The sequence below is a fragment of the Anolis carolinensis genome, chromosome 1, assembly GCF_035594765.1.
Source record: "Anolis carolinensis isolate JA03-04 chromosome 1, rAnoCar3.1.pri, whole genome shotgun sequence".
Lineage (NCBI taxonomy): Eukaryota > Metazoa > Chordata > Lepidosauria > Squamata > Dactyloidae > Anolis > Anolis carolinensis.
This window is the reverse complement of record NC_085841.1, coordinates 26,625-42,941: the sequence shown is the minus strand read 5'-3', so window position 1 is coordinate 42,941 and position 16,317 is coordinate 26,625. Positions and strand designations below refer to the sequence as shown.

Sequence of the window (16,317 nt, the reverse complement as noted above, 5' to 3'; positions counted from 1 at the left end):
TCGAGTCAATTTAAAATAAGTTTGGTGACTTATTTTAAGGGTGTGTGGGTTCTGTTGAAGCTCAGGGAAGGCTGATCCTAAGTTAGGGGATCAGGGATAAAATAAGTTTGGTGACTTATTTTAAGGTAGTTTGTAATCGGATGAATTACAGTGAAGACTGATTCTCAGTTGGAGAATCAGGGAGGCTCAATTGATCATTTCGAGTCAATTTAAAATAAGTTTGGTGACTTATTTTAAGGGTGTGTGGGTTCTGGTGAAGCTCAGGGAAGGCTGATCCTAAGTTAGGGGATCAGGGATAAAATAAGTTTGGTGACTTATTTTAAGGTAGTCTGTAATCGGATGAATTACAGTGAAGACTGATTCTCAGTTGGAGAATCAGGGAGGCTCAATTGATCATTTCGAGTCAATTTAAAATAAGTTTGGTGACTTATTTTAAGGGTGTGTGGGTTCTGGTGAAGCTCAGGGAAGGCTGATCCTAAGTTAGGGGATCAGGGATAAAATAAGTTTGGTGACTTATTTTAAGGTAGTCTGTAATCGGATGAATTACAGTGAAGACTGATTCTCAGTTGGAGAATCAGGGAGACTCAATTGATCATTTCGAGTCAATTTAAAATAAGTTTGGTGACTTATTTTAAGGGTGTGTGGGTTCTGTTGAAGCTCAGGGAAGGCTGATCCTAAGTTAGGGGATCAGGGATAAAATAAGTTTGGTGACTTATTTTAAGGTAGTCTGTAATCGGATGAATTACAGTGAAGACTGATTCTCAGTTGGAGAATCAGGGAGGCTCAATTGATCATTTCGAGTCAATTTAAAATAAGTTTGGTGACTTATTTTAAGGGTGTGTGGGTTCTGTTGAAGCTCAGGGAAGGCTGATCCTAAGTTAGGGGATCAGGGATAAAATAAGTTTGGTGACTTATTTTAAGGTAGTCTGTAATCGGATGAATTACAGTGAAGACTGATTCTCAGTTGGAGAATCAGGGAGACTCAATTGATCATTTCGAGTCAATTTAAAATAAGTTTGGTGACTTATTTTAAGGGTGTGTGGGTTCTGTTGAAGCTCAGGGAAGGCTGATCCTAAGTTAGGGGATCAGGGATAAAATAAGTTTGGTGACTTATTTTAAGGTAGTCTGTAATCGGATGAATTACAGTGAAGACTGATTCTCAGTTGGAGAATCAGGGAGACTCAATTGATCATTTCGAGTCAATTTAAAATAAGTTTGGTGGCTTATTTTAAGGTTGTCTGTTAGTGGAGAAAGAACTGACGTTTTAAGAAGTTTGGAACACCTCAATATAGTTTTGCAACTGTTCAGTAACGTGCCTCAAACAAGAAGAAAAGTTATTGTAACCATTAAGCTTGTGCCTGAATAAACGTATTGTTCTTCCTTCAAACATCTCAGTCTCTGTCTTATATACACATATTCATCAAGAATAAACAAGAAGGAAGAAAAATAAAGATTTAAAAGTCTCCTCTTTAAGTAGCTAGTGGCTACGTATTCCTGTAGTGGTGGCAAGAATTGATTATCCCCTTGACATCTGGTGCCCGCATTATAAACATCTTAACTTCTGGTGGCAGCGTAAATAAACATCTTTAATAACTGGTGGCAGCAATAATCTATATATATAAAAGAGTGATGGTATCATGGCGACCCACAAAACAACAAAACTACAGGCCCCCCAACCTCGAAATTTGACAACACAACCCATCATCCATGCCTCTAGGTTGATACAACAAAAAGAAAAGAAAAATAAAGTCCTAATTTGAGAGAGAGAGGAATAATTGCTTTTATCCAATTGCTGCCAGTTAGAAGGCTAAGCTCCTCCAACCTGGTCTCCTAGCAACCCAATAAAAAACAATAAAAAACACTAAAAATTAATACAATAAAATACTATAATAACAGAAAATAACTAAAAATAATACAAGAAAACAATAAAATATAATAAATAAAAATATAACTTACAATAAAATTAATAAAAAATTGCAAATAACGTCAAATAAAAATTACACAACAATTTTTAACCAATACCACCACCACTTTGCCACAGCAACGCGTGGCCGGGCACAGCTAGTATAAATATAAATAATTAATAGGAACTCCTCCACATCTCTGCAATCGGTGTCAGCAGTGGCGATTTTTAAAAAAGATTTCTCCTCCTGCCTGACATCTTTGCAAAAGGCAACTAAACCGATCCAAGGCCTGAAAAACTTCTGAGGAGCAGCATGATGATAATGATGATGATGATGATAATAATAATACCCCACCTCCATCTACCTGAAGGGACTCGGGGCGGCTAACATGTGGCCAAGCCCAGATAATTACAATAAACAAAATAAAATACATACATAACACACATCATCAACAAGTAAGAATTAAATACAGTAGAGTCTCACTTATCCAACATAAACGGGCCGATAGAATGTTGGATAAGCGAATATGTTGGATAATAAGGAGGCATTAAAGAAAAGCCTATTAAACATCAAATTAGGTTATGATTTTACAAATGAAGCACCAAAACATCATGCTAGACTACAAATTTGGCAGAAAAAGTAGTTCAATACGCAGTAATGCTATGTAGTAATTACTGTATTTATGAATTTAGCACCAAAATATCACGATATATTGAATACATTGACTCCAAAAATGCGTTAGATAATCCAGAATGTTGGATAAGCGAGTGTTGGATAAGTGAGACTCTACTGTAAAAATAAAAGCACAATTATACACCTAATAATATAGTAAAAGTGGCATAGTAGAACATAATTTACAAACAGAACAAGGATTAAATAAGAGCAAACTGGGCCAAAATTCAAGGAATGTCTATTGTAAGCCTAATGGATAAAGTGCTTAAAGAGCTGGGTCTGTTTTTCCTGCAGAATGTCTGTATGTCCCTGCAATCGGAAAACACGGGATTATTTATCTGGGTTTGTTCCCGGGTTTTAGACGTTTGTTCCTGATGGGTCGGTTCCTAAAAAGAAGGTGACACTTGAGTAGAAGGCGAAAACTTTGCCCTGGGAAAAGGAACTTCGTCCTTCACCTGTTTAATGAAGTTTGCTGAAGAAAAATAAACTTCCAGAAGTGGAACAAGTACTTCTAAAGTAAGTAGTACACAATGAAACAGGAGCAGACACTTTCAAACCGGGAAACAGCAACCTGTGCTTCCATGCCACAACTACACAGCCAAATCTGTCTGGACAGATGGCCAGGTAGGCAGCCTCTAAAGTGTCAATAATGACAAAGTTCTGTTCCTGGCTTGAAAGTGTGTGTTCCTGTTTGATGGTGTCATGCTGACTTGGGCACAAGTGGTCCTACCTTACAAACTTTATTTGTGGGCCAGGAAATCATTAAACACGCCGAGGGCAAAGTTTCTCTGGCCAGGACAAAGAATCGAACTTTTGTGGTGATTTGCTAATTGAGTGATTGTATGTCTTGTGTACTTATATTCATTATTGTATTATATTTATTTGTTGTATGGTTTTAAGTTGTTGTATGGTTTCCTGCTATGTTGTAAACCGCTCTGAGTTCCTTGAGGAAATATAAATAAATTATAATTATTACAATTATTATTATTATTATTATTATTATTATTATTATTATTTTATTGTATGACACAGCAAACAAGATAGATATGCTGGATTTCGTATCACAAAATCACAAGTCAAACACTTCCCAAGTGTCTAGGACTGTGTGATGTATTATTATTATTATTATTATTATTATTATTATTATTATTATTATTATTATTATTATTGTATGACACAGCAAACAAGATAGATATGCTGGATTTCATATCACAAAATCACAAGTCGAACACTTCCCAAGTGTCTAGGATTGTGTGATGTATTATTATTATTATTATTATTATTGTATGACACAGCAAACAAGATAGACATGCTGGATTTCGTATCACAAAATCACAAGTCGAACACTTCCCAAGTGTCTAGGACTGTGTGATGTATTATTATTATTATTATTATTATTATTATTATTATTATTATTATTGTATGACACAGCAAACAAGATAGACATGCTGGATTTCGTTTCGCAAAACCACAAGTCGAACACTTCCCAAGTGTCTAGGACTGTGTGATGTATTATTATTATTATTATTATTATTATTATTATTATTATTATTATTGTATGACACAGCAAACAAGATAGACATGCTGGATTTCGTTTCGCAAAACCACAAGTCGAACACTTCCCAAGTGTCTAGGACTGTGTGATGTATTTTCGGATGATGCGTGCAGATCCCAGTCGGGTGGCCTTTTGCAGTTGGCAGATCATGATTTTGTCAATGTCTCTTGTTTCCAAATGCCGGCTGAGATCTTTTGGCACGGCACCCAGTGTGCCCATCACCACCGGGACCACCTGCACTGGTTTCTGCCAGAGTCTTTGAAGTTCAATCTTGAGGTCCTGATAGCGGCTGAGTTTTTCCTGTTGTTTTTCGTCAATGTGACTGCCACCTGGGATGGCGACATCAATGATCCAAACCTTTTTCTTTTCCACAACTGTGATGTCTGGTGTGTTGTGTTCCAGAACTTTGTCAGTCTGGATTCGGAAGTCCCACAGTATCTTTGCGTGCTCATTTTCCAATACTTTTGCAGGTTTGTGATCCCACCAGTTCTTTGCTGCTGGGAGGTGGTACTTGAGGCATAAGTTCCAATGAATCATTTGGGCCACATAGTTGTGCCTCTGTTTGTAGTCTGTCTGTGCGATTTTCTTACAGCAGCTGAGGATATGATCCATGGTTTCGTCGGTTTCCTTGCACAATTTGCATTTTGGGTCATCAGCTGATTTTTAGATCTTGGCCTGAATTGCCTTTGTTCTGATGTCTTGCTCCTGGGCTGCAAGGATCAGGCCTTCTGTCTCCTTCTTCAGGGTCCCATTCGTGAGCCACAGCCAGGTCTTCTATTATTATTATTATTATTATTATTATTATTATTATTATTATTAATTGCCTTTGTTCTGATGTCTTGCTCCTGGGCTGCAAGGATCAGGCCTTCTGTCTCCTTCTTCAGGGTCCCATTCGTGAGCCAGAGCCAGGTCTTCTATTATTATTATTATTATTATTATTATTATTAATTGCCTTTGTTCTGATGTCTTGCTCCTGGGCTGCAAGGATCAGGCCTTCTGTCTCCTTCTTCAGGGTCCCATTCGTGAGCCAGAGCCAGGTCTTCTATTATTATTATTATTATTATTATTATTATTATTATTAATTGCCTTTGTTCTGATGTCTTGCTCCTGGGCTGCAAGGATCAGGCCTTCTGTCTCCTTCTTCAGGGTCCCATTCGTGAGCCAGAGCCAGGTCTTCTATTATTATTATTATTATTATTATTATTATTATTATTATTATTATTAATTGCCTTTGTTCTGATGTCTTGCTCCTGGGCTGCAAGGATCAGGCCTTCTGTCTCCTTCTTCAGGGTCCCATTCGTGAGCCACAGCCAGGTCTTCTATTATTATTATTATTATTGTTATTATTATTATTATTAATTGCCTTTGTTCTGATGGCTTGCTCCTGGGCTGCAAGGATCAGGCCTTCTGTCTCCTTCTTCAGGGTCCCATTCGTGAGCCACAGCCAGGTCTTCTATTATTATTATTATTATTATTATTATTATTATTATTATTAATTGCCTTTGTTCTGATGGCTTGCTCCTGGGCTGCAAGGATCAGGCCTTCTGTCTCCTTCTTCAGGGTCCCATTCGTGAGCCACAGCCAGGTCTTCTATTATTATTATTATTATTATTATTATTATTATTATTATTATTATTATTTGCCTTTGTCCTGATGGCTTGCTCCTGGGCTGCAAGGATCAGGCCTTCTGTCTCCTTCTTCAGGGTCCCATTCGTGAGCCATAGTCAGGTCTTCTATTATTATTATTATTATTATTATTATTATTATTATTATTATTATTATCAATGGCCTTTGTCCTGATGTCTTGCTCCTGGGCTGCAAGGATCAGGCCTTCTGTCTCCTTCTTCAGGGTCCCATTCGTGAGCCAGAGCCAGGTCTTCTCCTTATCAGCTTTTCCTTCAATAATAATAATAATAATCATCATCATCATCATCTTGAGAGTTTTTTTAAAAAAAATCGCTGAAGTTTCTGGGGACGTCCTGTGGTGGCCATCTTGGGAGCCTCTAGGTCCCACAACAAAACATCAAGTGTTGATGATGGACGAACAGGTCTGTATGTGGATCTCTTCTGAAGTCCTGGGATTTTTTGCCCCTCGTGAAAATCCGCAATTTTGTGTTGTCTGGAAGCGCCTTAGGAATCAGAGCAATGGGTTCAAATGACAGAAAAGGATATTCCATTGAATATGAGGAAGAACTCCATATGAAAGCTGTTCAGCAGGGGAACTCTCTGCTTCAGAGTCTCTCTCTTTGGAGCTTTGTGTAACAGATTAGCCTACCTTTCAGGGTTGTTGTGTAAGGCAGTTCAAGGCCTTGCTTGGAAAAGCTAAGCCAATAAGGGGGAGGAGTCATCAGGCAGCTTCAAGTGAGGAAGTGCAGCTTGATTGGCTGGTAAAATTGGAGGGTGTTGCTTAGCAACTGGAGGTGGGTGGAGCTAAAGAGACAGTTGGATCTATTAAGTCAGAGAGTTCCTGAGATAGGGTTTGGTGTTTGTAGAACTAGGATGTAAATTTTAAGGAGGAAGAAAGGAAGGTTTTTGGGAACTGTTTGAGAGAAACCTCTTTGAGGAAAAAGTAATTCGCCTTCAGGGAGAAGTGCTAAAAAGTGTAGTGAGCCTCTAAGGGTTGAGAGTGCTTGAGTTTGGAGCCTCTGGGAAGAGGTCTCTAAGGTTTGAAAAGCCTGTTAATATTCCTTTGTGAGGGAACAATAGTTTTTTTAAAAAAACCCTCCAGTTTATGAACCATTCACTGTTGAAGCAAAGCCTGTTGTTTTATTGAAACCAATGCACAACTTTTCTGTTCAAGCACAAATAAATATCTTATTTCTGTTTTAAAGAACCCCAGTGGCTCAGTGTGTTAAAGCGCTGAGCTGCTGAACTTGCAGACCAAAAGGTCCCAGGTTCAAATCCCGGGAACGGAGTGAGCGCCTGCTGTTAGCTCCAGCTTCTGCCAACCTAGCAGTTCGAAAACATGCCAATGTGAGTAGATAAATAGGTACCGCTCCGGCAGGAAGGTAATGGCGCGCCATGCAGTCATTCTGGCCACATGACCTTGGAGGTGTCTATGGACAACGCTGGCTCTTCAGCTTAGAAATGGAGATGAGCACCAACCCCCAGAGTCAGACATGACTGGACTTAACGTCAGGGGAAACTTTTACCTTTACCTATTATTATTATTATTATTATTATTATTATTATTATTATTTTGAGGTTTTTTAAAAAAATTGCTGAAGTTTCTGGCAGATATCTGCTGTGGCCATCTTGGGATCCTCTAAATTCCACAACAAAACATCAAGTGGGGATGATGCAGGCAGAAATCCCGGGACCAACAGGTCTGTATGTGGATCTTTTCTGAATTCCCGGGATTCTTTGCCTCTCACTAAAACCCGTGATTTGGTGCTGTCTGGAAGTGCCTTAGGACTCAGAGCAATGGGTTCAAATGACAGGAAAGGAGATTTCATTGAACATGAGGAAGAACTCCATACGAGAGCTGTTCAACAGAGGAACTCTCTGCCTCAGAGTCTCTCTCTTTGGAGCTTTGTGTAACAGATTAGCCTACCTTGCAGGGTGGGTGTGTATGGCAGTTCAAGGCCTTGCTTGGAAAAGCTAAGCCAATAAGGGGGAGGAGTCATCAGGCAGCTTCATGTCAGGAAGTGCAGCCTGATTGGCTGGTAAAATTGGAGTGAGTTGCTTAGCAACTGGAGGTGGGTGGAGCCAAAGAGACAGTTGGAGCTATTCAGCCAGAGTTCGTGAGATACGGTTTGGAGTTTGTAGAACTAGGATGTAAATTTTATGGAGGAAGAAAGGAAGGTTTTTGGGAACTGTTTGAGAGAAACCTCTTTGAGGAAAAAGTAATTCGCCTTCAGGGAGAAGTGCTAAAAAGTGTAGTGAGCCTCTAAGGGTTGAGAGTGCTTGAGTTTGGAGCCTCTGGGAAGAAGTCTCTAAAGTTTGAAAAGCCTGTTAATATTCCTTTGTGAGGGAACAATGTTTTTTTTAAAAAAAACTCCAGTATATGAACCATTCACTGTTGAAGCAAAGCCTGCTATTTTATTGAAACCAATGCACAACTTTTCTGTTCAAGCACAAATAAATATCTTATTTCCCTTTTACTTCACTTTAAGTATTTGTGTGTCTTCCTGACCAACATTAAAAGAGGGGGCCAGTCTGCTTATTAAACCCATCTTTGGGTCTCTAGCTGTAGAGAGCGGTAGCACATACATGTTATAACTAGTGGCAGCAAAAGTACTTATGTATTAATTTGGTGTCAGCAAAGAAATACATAATATAATTTGGTGGCAGCAAATGGCCGTGTCCTTTGCATTTTGTATGGCCATCTGTTAGGGGGGTATTGATGGTGCTTTTCCTGCATGGCAGAAAGAATAGGGCTGGACTGGATGTCCCTTTGGGTCTCTTCCAACTCTGTGTTTATATGACTCCGAACCTCCTCAGACTGACCGTTGACGTGGCCTTTTCCAGGAGACACTGCACCAGGCTCCGTCTGGCCACGTTGCAAGAGAGAGCGAAAAAGCGAGGCTTCTCATGGGCAGGCATGATCTCCCTTTGGAAAGAGGCCAGCGGCATCTTGGAGACCACAATTGCCACGCGGTACCTCCCTGCCCTAGAAGCACAGAGCTGGGAGGGGGCCCCAGAGGCCATCCAGCCCAACCCCCTTCTGTTTCGCAGGAAAGCACAACCCAAGCCCTCCTGATCTGAGTAACAGCCTCGAGAGTATAAATAGGCATAATGAATAAACATCATAATTCATTCCGAACTCCCTCTGTGTGTGAGAGAGAGATTGAGAGAGAGCAGGAGGGATTGTCTCAGACTTGGGTTCCTGGGTCATGAGATGTTGTCCAGGCCTCAGGCGCGGAGGGCGAGCACAGCCGTGAAAAGGCCCCTTCTCTCTCTGGACGCTCTTCCTTGGTTATCCTTGGGTTTTGCTTTCTGAACCGCATCCCTGGTACAGTTTGGGATTGTCACTCTGTAACAACATTTGAAACATTTTCTCCTCCTGCTTTGACAGCGTTACAGTGTTCCCTCACTACTTCAGGGTTCACTTTTCGCGGATTCGCTGTTTCGCGGTGTAAAGAAGTATGCATTTTAGTTTACAGATGTCATGTTTAATTGCGTTTTAAAAACCATGTTTAACTGTGTTTTGAAAAGGGTTGGTATTTCAGTTGCTCTGCTCTCATGAGTGGTTGCCATGGAGAGGGTGGCGGAGCCAACTGGGTTGGCTGAGGAGAGAGCAGAATTTGGAGGGAAAACTCAGTCGGTCAGTCAGTCAGTCAGCGTCTGTGGTCAGCGAACCACAGGGAAGTCCGATTCTCAGTTGGAGGATCAGGGTGGCTCAAATGTGGGATTTTGAGTCAATTCTAAAATAAGTTTGGTGACTTATTTTAGGTAGTCTGTGCCCTGATAAGGTACAGGGAAGTCCGATTCTCAGTTGGAGGATCAGGGTGGCTCAAATGTGGGATTTTGAGTCAATTCTAAAATAAGTTTGGTGACTTATTTTAGGTAGTCTGTGCCCTGATAAGGTACAGGGAAGTCTGATGCTCAGTTGGAGGATCAGGGTGGCTCAAATGTGGGATTTTGAGTCAATTCTAAAATAAGTTTGGTGACTTATTTTAGGTAGTCTGTGCCCTGATAAGGTAGAGGGAAGTCCGATTCTCAGTTGAGGGGATCAGGGAGGCTCAAGAGCTTATTTGAGTCAGTTTAAAATAAGTTTGGTGGCTTATTTTAAGGTAGTCCGTTAGTGGAGAAAGAACTGACGTTTTAAGAAGTTTGGAACACCTCAATATAGTTTTGCAACTGTTCAGTAACGTGCCTCAAACAAGAAGAAAAGTTATTGTAACTATTAAGCTGTGCCTGAATAAACTTGTTATTGTTCTCTCAAACATCTCAGTCTATATATACACACATAAAGAAGAAAGAAGAAAGAAGAAAAATAAAAGTCTCCTCTCTAAGTAGCTAGTGGCAATGTATTCCTATAGTGGTGGCAAGAATTGATGATCTCCTTTGTAATTTGGTGGCAACATTATAAAGACATTGACATTTGGTGGCAGCTTTTAAATAAAAACATCTTTATATTGGTGGCAGCGGATATAGTCAGATATAAATATAATTAATTAATAGAAACTCCTCCACAACTCTGCAATCGGTGTCAGAGGTGGGATTTAAAAAGATTCCTCTCTGGCCATCCGTACTTTATTATGGAAAAGGAATCTATTTGGGACGAAATAGCTCAAATGGAAAAGAAAGAAATTACTAAGATACATAAGATATTATTACAATGGTCAACAGAAATGGAAACAGTGAAAGACTGCATGATAAAATGGGCATCGAACACAGGACATTCGTTCCAAATGGGAAATATATACATATGCATTCGACCTAAAGGAGAATTGGTATAAGAATTGTGGCGCAGCTGGTTCGTAGCCAGATGCAATAAATCGTGAATGACTGAGAGGTCATGAGTTTGAAGCCATCCCGGATCAGATTGAGCACCCAATCATTAAAAATGATTGTTGACCTAAGCAACTCGAAAGATATGTCCAAGAGCCTTGCCAATGCCCTCCACAAACACCATACTTCCCACCACCCAAGTGAAGGCTTTCAGATTGCCCAACATAAACTTTAAGTACTGATGGAGTTTCTGAGGGTTAACCTGGCATGATGTCAGCTGTAGTAAATCCACAACCTTATGCATTTGGTACAATTAAAATTTTTCAAATAATCTAAGCAATACTGAGTACGCAAGCTAGTATATTATTAAAATCTGCGCTTTTTAATTATTTCTGCTCTTTGGCTATGTGGGGTGGAGAAGCAGGACAAAGGGATGGTGGGTGCCTGTTCTGCCTCCATGCTTAACTAAATGACCTGGAAGGAACCATAGCATGAAGGACAGATCGGAGACTGTATTTGTTGAAACAAAATATTTTATTAATAGACAAAATGGATCTCCTTTCCTCTTGTTGCCACTATGAAGTCTATTGTGAGGAAAGAAATCTTTAAGTCTATGCAGTTCTGGATAGATATTGCCACAGAGTATAAAGTCTTGTTATGACTGGATTCTTTGTATCTTTGAGGTGACTTCAATACAATGTTGACATGACTTTCTCTATTGTTGTAATCTATGGCTTTTTAATCTAATTTGAATACAGTTCCGATGTGACGTGAATTTCTGTGATCCCTTTTGCCTCCTACACTTCTTTCCAGTGCTTCACCAACTGACAAAATCTAACTGAAAAAAAATAACTGCCATTTCAGGCTGGCAGGAGCCAAGGCTAAGCTCCGCCGCTTTAGAATCCTTGTGGCATGACACTCCCCACCTAAAACTTATCAATAAGTTTTACCCCTTATCAACCCTAATACAACCCTAATACAAAATATCAACTATTAACTAATCTAATGCAGATTACGGTCATGCTAGTTTATGGGTTCGTTCCTGTGAAACAGCAATACAAGGTCTGTGATCGGCCTCTCTAAGATTCTGGATCCTGTTGTCTTTGTAGTCTTCACTCTTACCTTGCGTACCTGATGGTCTCCACCTGGAATCACCTGGGTTATTACCGCCAATGGCCACTTCCTTCTAGGCATGTCCTTTTCCTTCATCAAAACTATATCACCTATGCGAAGGTTCTCTTGGACTTGCTCCCACTTGGATCTTCTTTGAAGTAGAGGCAGATATTCTCTTTTCCATCGTTTCCAAAATGTATTGCCTGTCTGGACACTATCTGACCCGTATACTCTCTCATTACAGGAACTGGTGTGCCTACGTTGTGTCGCGAAGTGTGAGCTGCGTGGTGGAGGACGGCGTTGACACCTACGTGAAGCCGGACTACCAGCCGTGCGCCTGGGGGCAGCTGCAATGCTCTCGGGTCCTGGCGTGAGTATACAGCCCTATGAGACCCTCAAATAAACAAGGATTGGGGGGGGGGGGGGTGCTGTCCTTCGACACTTAGGAAGAGGAAATGAACTTCAGGGTGTATTGGAAGCAGTCCAAGGGAAAGGGACCTAGGAGTCTCCCCCCCTGCTAGTTTCCAATATTTGCTTTATTTACACATGTTAAAAAGAGAGTACAGATATATCTCAATTAGCAAGGTAAATGTGTCCCACAGCATTACTCTTTAACAGAGCATTTGGTGCCAGAGGCAGAAAATTAATAGCCTAGCTTGTGGTTGACCTAAGCAACCCGAAAGACAGTTGCATCTCTCGAGGAGGAAATTTAGGTACCGCTTTATGCAGGGGAGGCTAATTTAGATAATCTACGACACCATAAAAACGTCCAGCAGCATGCAGAAAGAATGAGGAAGTACTCCATCAAGGACTCGGTGTCACAGTGGATGGCAAAGCGGCAGCTCCCCCTGTGGCCGGAATCGAGCACACCCTTATGAAGCCGGAAGCTGGAAAATGTTAAATGGCCTCTGTGTCTGTGTCTGTATTTCATATGTCTAATGGCATTGAATGTTTGCCATGTATGTGTACATTGTGATCCGCCCTGAGTCCCCTTCGGGGTGAGAAGAAAGGGCGGGATATAAATACTGTAAATAAATAAAATAAAATAACATTCAAAGACTAGGATAGGTTCCTGCATCACCAAAATGAAGAGAAACCGAACTTGTTTTCAGCAAACGATTTGTCCAAACCTAAAAATAGGCCCATGTGAAATCAAACTACAGTAGAGTCTCACTTATCCAAGCTAAACGGGCCGGCAAAACCTTGGATAAGCGAATATGTTGGAAAATAAGGAGGGATTAAGGAAAAGCCTATTAAACATCAAATTAGATTATGATTTTACAAATGTTGTAATTACTATATTTACAAATTTAGCACCAAAATATCACGATGTATTGAAAACATTGACTACAAAAATGGCTTGGATAATCCAGAGGCTTGGATAAGCGAGACTTGGATAAGTGAGACTCTACTGTACCAGTTGAGGGTCAGACTTGCAAAAGTAAATAAAAATAGTAGGTTGCTCTGAGTTTTTGGGGCTGTATGGCCATGTGCCAACGGCATTCTCTCCTGATGTTTCACCTGCATCTGTGGCAGGCAAGCTCAGAGGTTTGTTTAGAGGTCTGTTGGAAATGAGGCAAGTGGGGTGCTTATATATCTCAATGTGATAAGGTGATTCTGACTTAAGGACAATCTGGAAGGGGTGCAGAGATGGGCAACTGAAGTGATGAAAGTGGAGGGAGCACTGGGTGTTGTGCTTGGAGAAGAGAAGCTTGGGAAGGAGCTGTAGAGCCTTGTTTGAATACAACACAATGGAGGGCCAGATGCCTGTGGCTGCTGCCGGGCTCCCTCCCAGACCATCTTTGGGGGAAGCCATGCTCACAGGAGAAGAAGCGCATGGGAAAGCAAGGGGCGCCCCCTGATGGGCCTCCCAGGGATTGCGGGGCAAAGGCTCCCAGAACACGCACAGGCCAACTTCGGTGCTCCTTCCAGGTGTTTTGGACTTCAATTCCCACAATTCCTAACAGCTGGTAGGGCCGAAGTTGGCCCATGCCTGTGCCAGAGGGTCCCTTCTGTCATGGTTTGCAAAGTCCCTGTGCTGTGCGTGTTAACTGGAAAATGCAGTGCATGAAGCCGATTGGCTGAGCCTGCAAAGATCTGGGGATTGATTTTGATACTGTTTCTGTTCTGCTGCTGCAGAACCAGCTTGGACAAGTTTTTTCAGTGCTGGCTGAGTACTGCTAGAGAGCAGTGTATATTCAGAGAGGCCTTGCTATTTTGAGGCCTGTTTGCTGCTGAGAAAAGAGGGAGAAGAACCAGGACTGGGGATTGATTTGATACTGTTTCTGTTCTGCTGCTGCAGAACCAGTTTGGACATGTTTTTTCAGTGCTGACTGAGTACTGCTAGAGAGCTGTGTGTACTCAGAGAGGCCTTGCTATTTTGAGGCCTGTTTGCTGCTGAGAAAAGAGGGAGAAGAACCAGGACTGGGGATTGATTTGATACTGTTTCTGTTCTGCTGCTGCAGAACCAGTTTGGACATGTTTTTTCAGTGCTGACTGAGTACTGCTAGAGAGCTGTGTGTACTCAGAGAGGCCTTTCTATTTTGAGGCCTGTTTGCTGCTGAGAAAAGAGGGTGAAGAACCAGGACCTCACAACCTCTGAGGATGCTTGCCATAGATGTGGGCGAAACGTCAGGAGAGAATGCTTCTGGAACATGGCCATACAGCCCGGAAAACAGACAACAACCCTGTGATCCCGGCCATGAAAGCCTTTGACAACACGATTTTGATACTGTTTCTGTTCTGCTGCTGCAGAACCAGTTTGGACAAGTTTTTTTCAGTGCTGGCTGAGTACTGCTAGAGAACTGTGTGTACTCAGAGAGGCCTTGCTATTTTGAGGCCTGTTTGCTGCTGAGAAAAGAGAGTGAAGAACTAGGACCTCACAACCTCTGAGGATGCCTGCCATAGATGTGGGTGAAACGTCAGGAGAGAATACTTCTAGAACATGGCCATACAGCCCTGAAAACAGACAACAACCCTGTGATCCCAGCCATGAAAGCCTTCGACAACGCACTGTGCTGTGTGTGTTAACTGGAAAATGAAATGCATGAAGCCGATTGACTGAGCCTGCAAAGACCTGGAGATTGATTTTGATACTGGGTTGTTGTCTGTTTTCCGGGCTGTATGGCCATGTTCCAGAAGTATTCTTTCCTGACGTTTTGCCCACATCTGTGGCAGGCATCCTCAGAGGTTGTGAGGTTAAGGTTAGGGTTAGGGTTAGGGCCACAACCTCTGAGGTTGCCTGCCATAGATGTGGGCAAAACGTCAGGAAAGAATACTTCTAGAACATGGCCATACAGCACGGAAAACAGACAACAACCCTGTGATCCTGGCCATGAAAGCCTTTGACAACACAATTTTGATACTGTTTCTGTTCTGCTGCTGCAGAACCAGTTTAGACAAGTTATTTTCAGTGCTAGCTGAGTACTGCTAGAGAGCTGTGTGTACTCAGAGAGGCCTTTCTATTTTGAGGCCTGTTTGCTGCTGAGAAAAGAGGGTGAAGAACCACGACCTCACAACCTCTGAGGATGCTTGCCATAGATGTGGGCGAAACGTCAGGAGAGAATGCTTCTGGAACATGGCCATACAGCCCGGAAAACAGACAACAACCCTGTGATCCCGGCCATGAAAGCCTTTGACAACACGATTTTGATACTGTTTCTGTTCTGCTGCTGCAGAACCAGTTTGGGCAAGTTTTTTCAGTGCTGGCTGAGTACTGCTAGAGAGCTGTGTGTACTCAGAGAGGCCTTGCTATTTTGAGGCCTGTTTGCTGCTTAGAAAAGTGGGTGAAGAACCAGGACTGTATTCTTCTTTGAAGCAGATTTGTGGACTGAGAAAGGATTGTTTATGACTGTGGACTTCTGTAAGTGATCAGAGGGACCAATGTAAATACTACTGTTTTTTTATTTCTTGGAATCAGTGAAGTTCTTGTATTTTTGTTCTGCAAACCTGAGTGGCATATTATTCAATCTCATGACCTTTCGGTCAGTAGTGATTTCTTGCAGCTGGCTACTAACCAGCTGCGCCACAGCCCAGTCCCTTCAAGAAGGGAAATCCACTCCTGGAAGAGTTATTATCCTGGGGCAAAGGAGGTCTCAAATGAAGCTTTATCTCCAATCCTTGTTTCCAAAAGGATAAAGAGACCTTTCTCATATTAATATTGTCATTCCCTTTATAAAGCAAAACAAAACTACAATTAAGTTATAGTTTCCACTTGGACGTCTCATGACCAATTAGATATACAGTAGAGTCTCAAGCTAAACGGGTTGGCAGAAGCTTGGATAAGCAAATATCTTGGATAATAAGGAGGGATTAAGGAGAAGCCTATTAAACATCAAATTAGGTTGTGATTTTACAAATTAAGCACCAAAACATCATGTTAGACAACAAATTTGGCAGAAAAAGTAGTTCAATCCGCAGTAATGCTATGTAGTAATTACTGTATTTACGAATTTAGCACCAAAATATCACGATATATTGAAAACTTTGACTACAAAAATGGCTTGGATAATCAAGAAGCTTGGATAAGCGAGGCTTGGATAAGTGAGACTCTACTGTACTAGCTGTGTAAATTCAGAAGAGACTAATACTATGGTGAAAGATGGAAAATTGTAAGAAATGTGTTAATTTCCAGGGCGCAGGCTGTGCTTCATTACAATCAGAGCATCTGTATTGGTT

At 41.4% G+C, this 16,317-nt stretch overlaps 1 protein-coding gene across 1 annotated transcript in view; it reads left to right on the top strand.

The window, feature by feature from the left end:
- The window catches only part of emilin1 (elastin microfibril interfacer 1), a gene marked incomplete at its 3' end in the record, with an annotated part of 56,217 nt that overhangs the window by 17,073 nt on the left and 22,827 nt on the right, over window positions 1–16,317 (top strand). Inside the window, 1 exon segment of the mRNA XM_062968796.1 lies at window positions 11,885–12,010. Within this exon segment, the coding sequence (XP_062824866.1) occupies window positions 11,885–12,010 (126 nt within the window).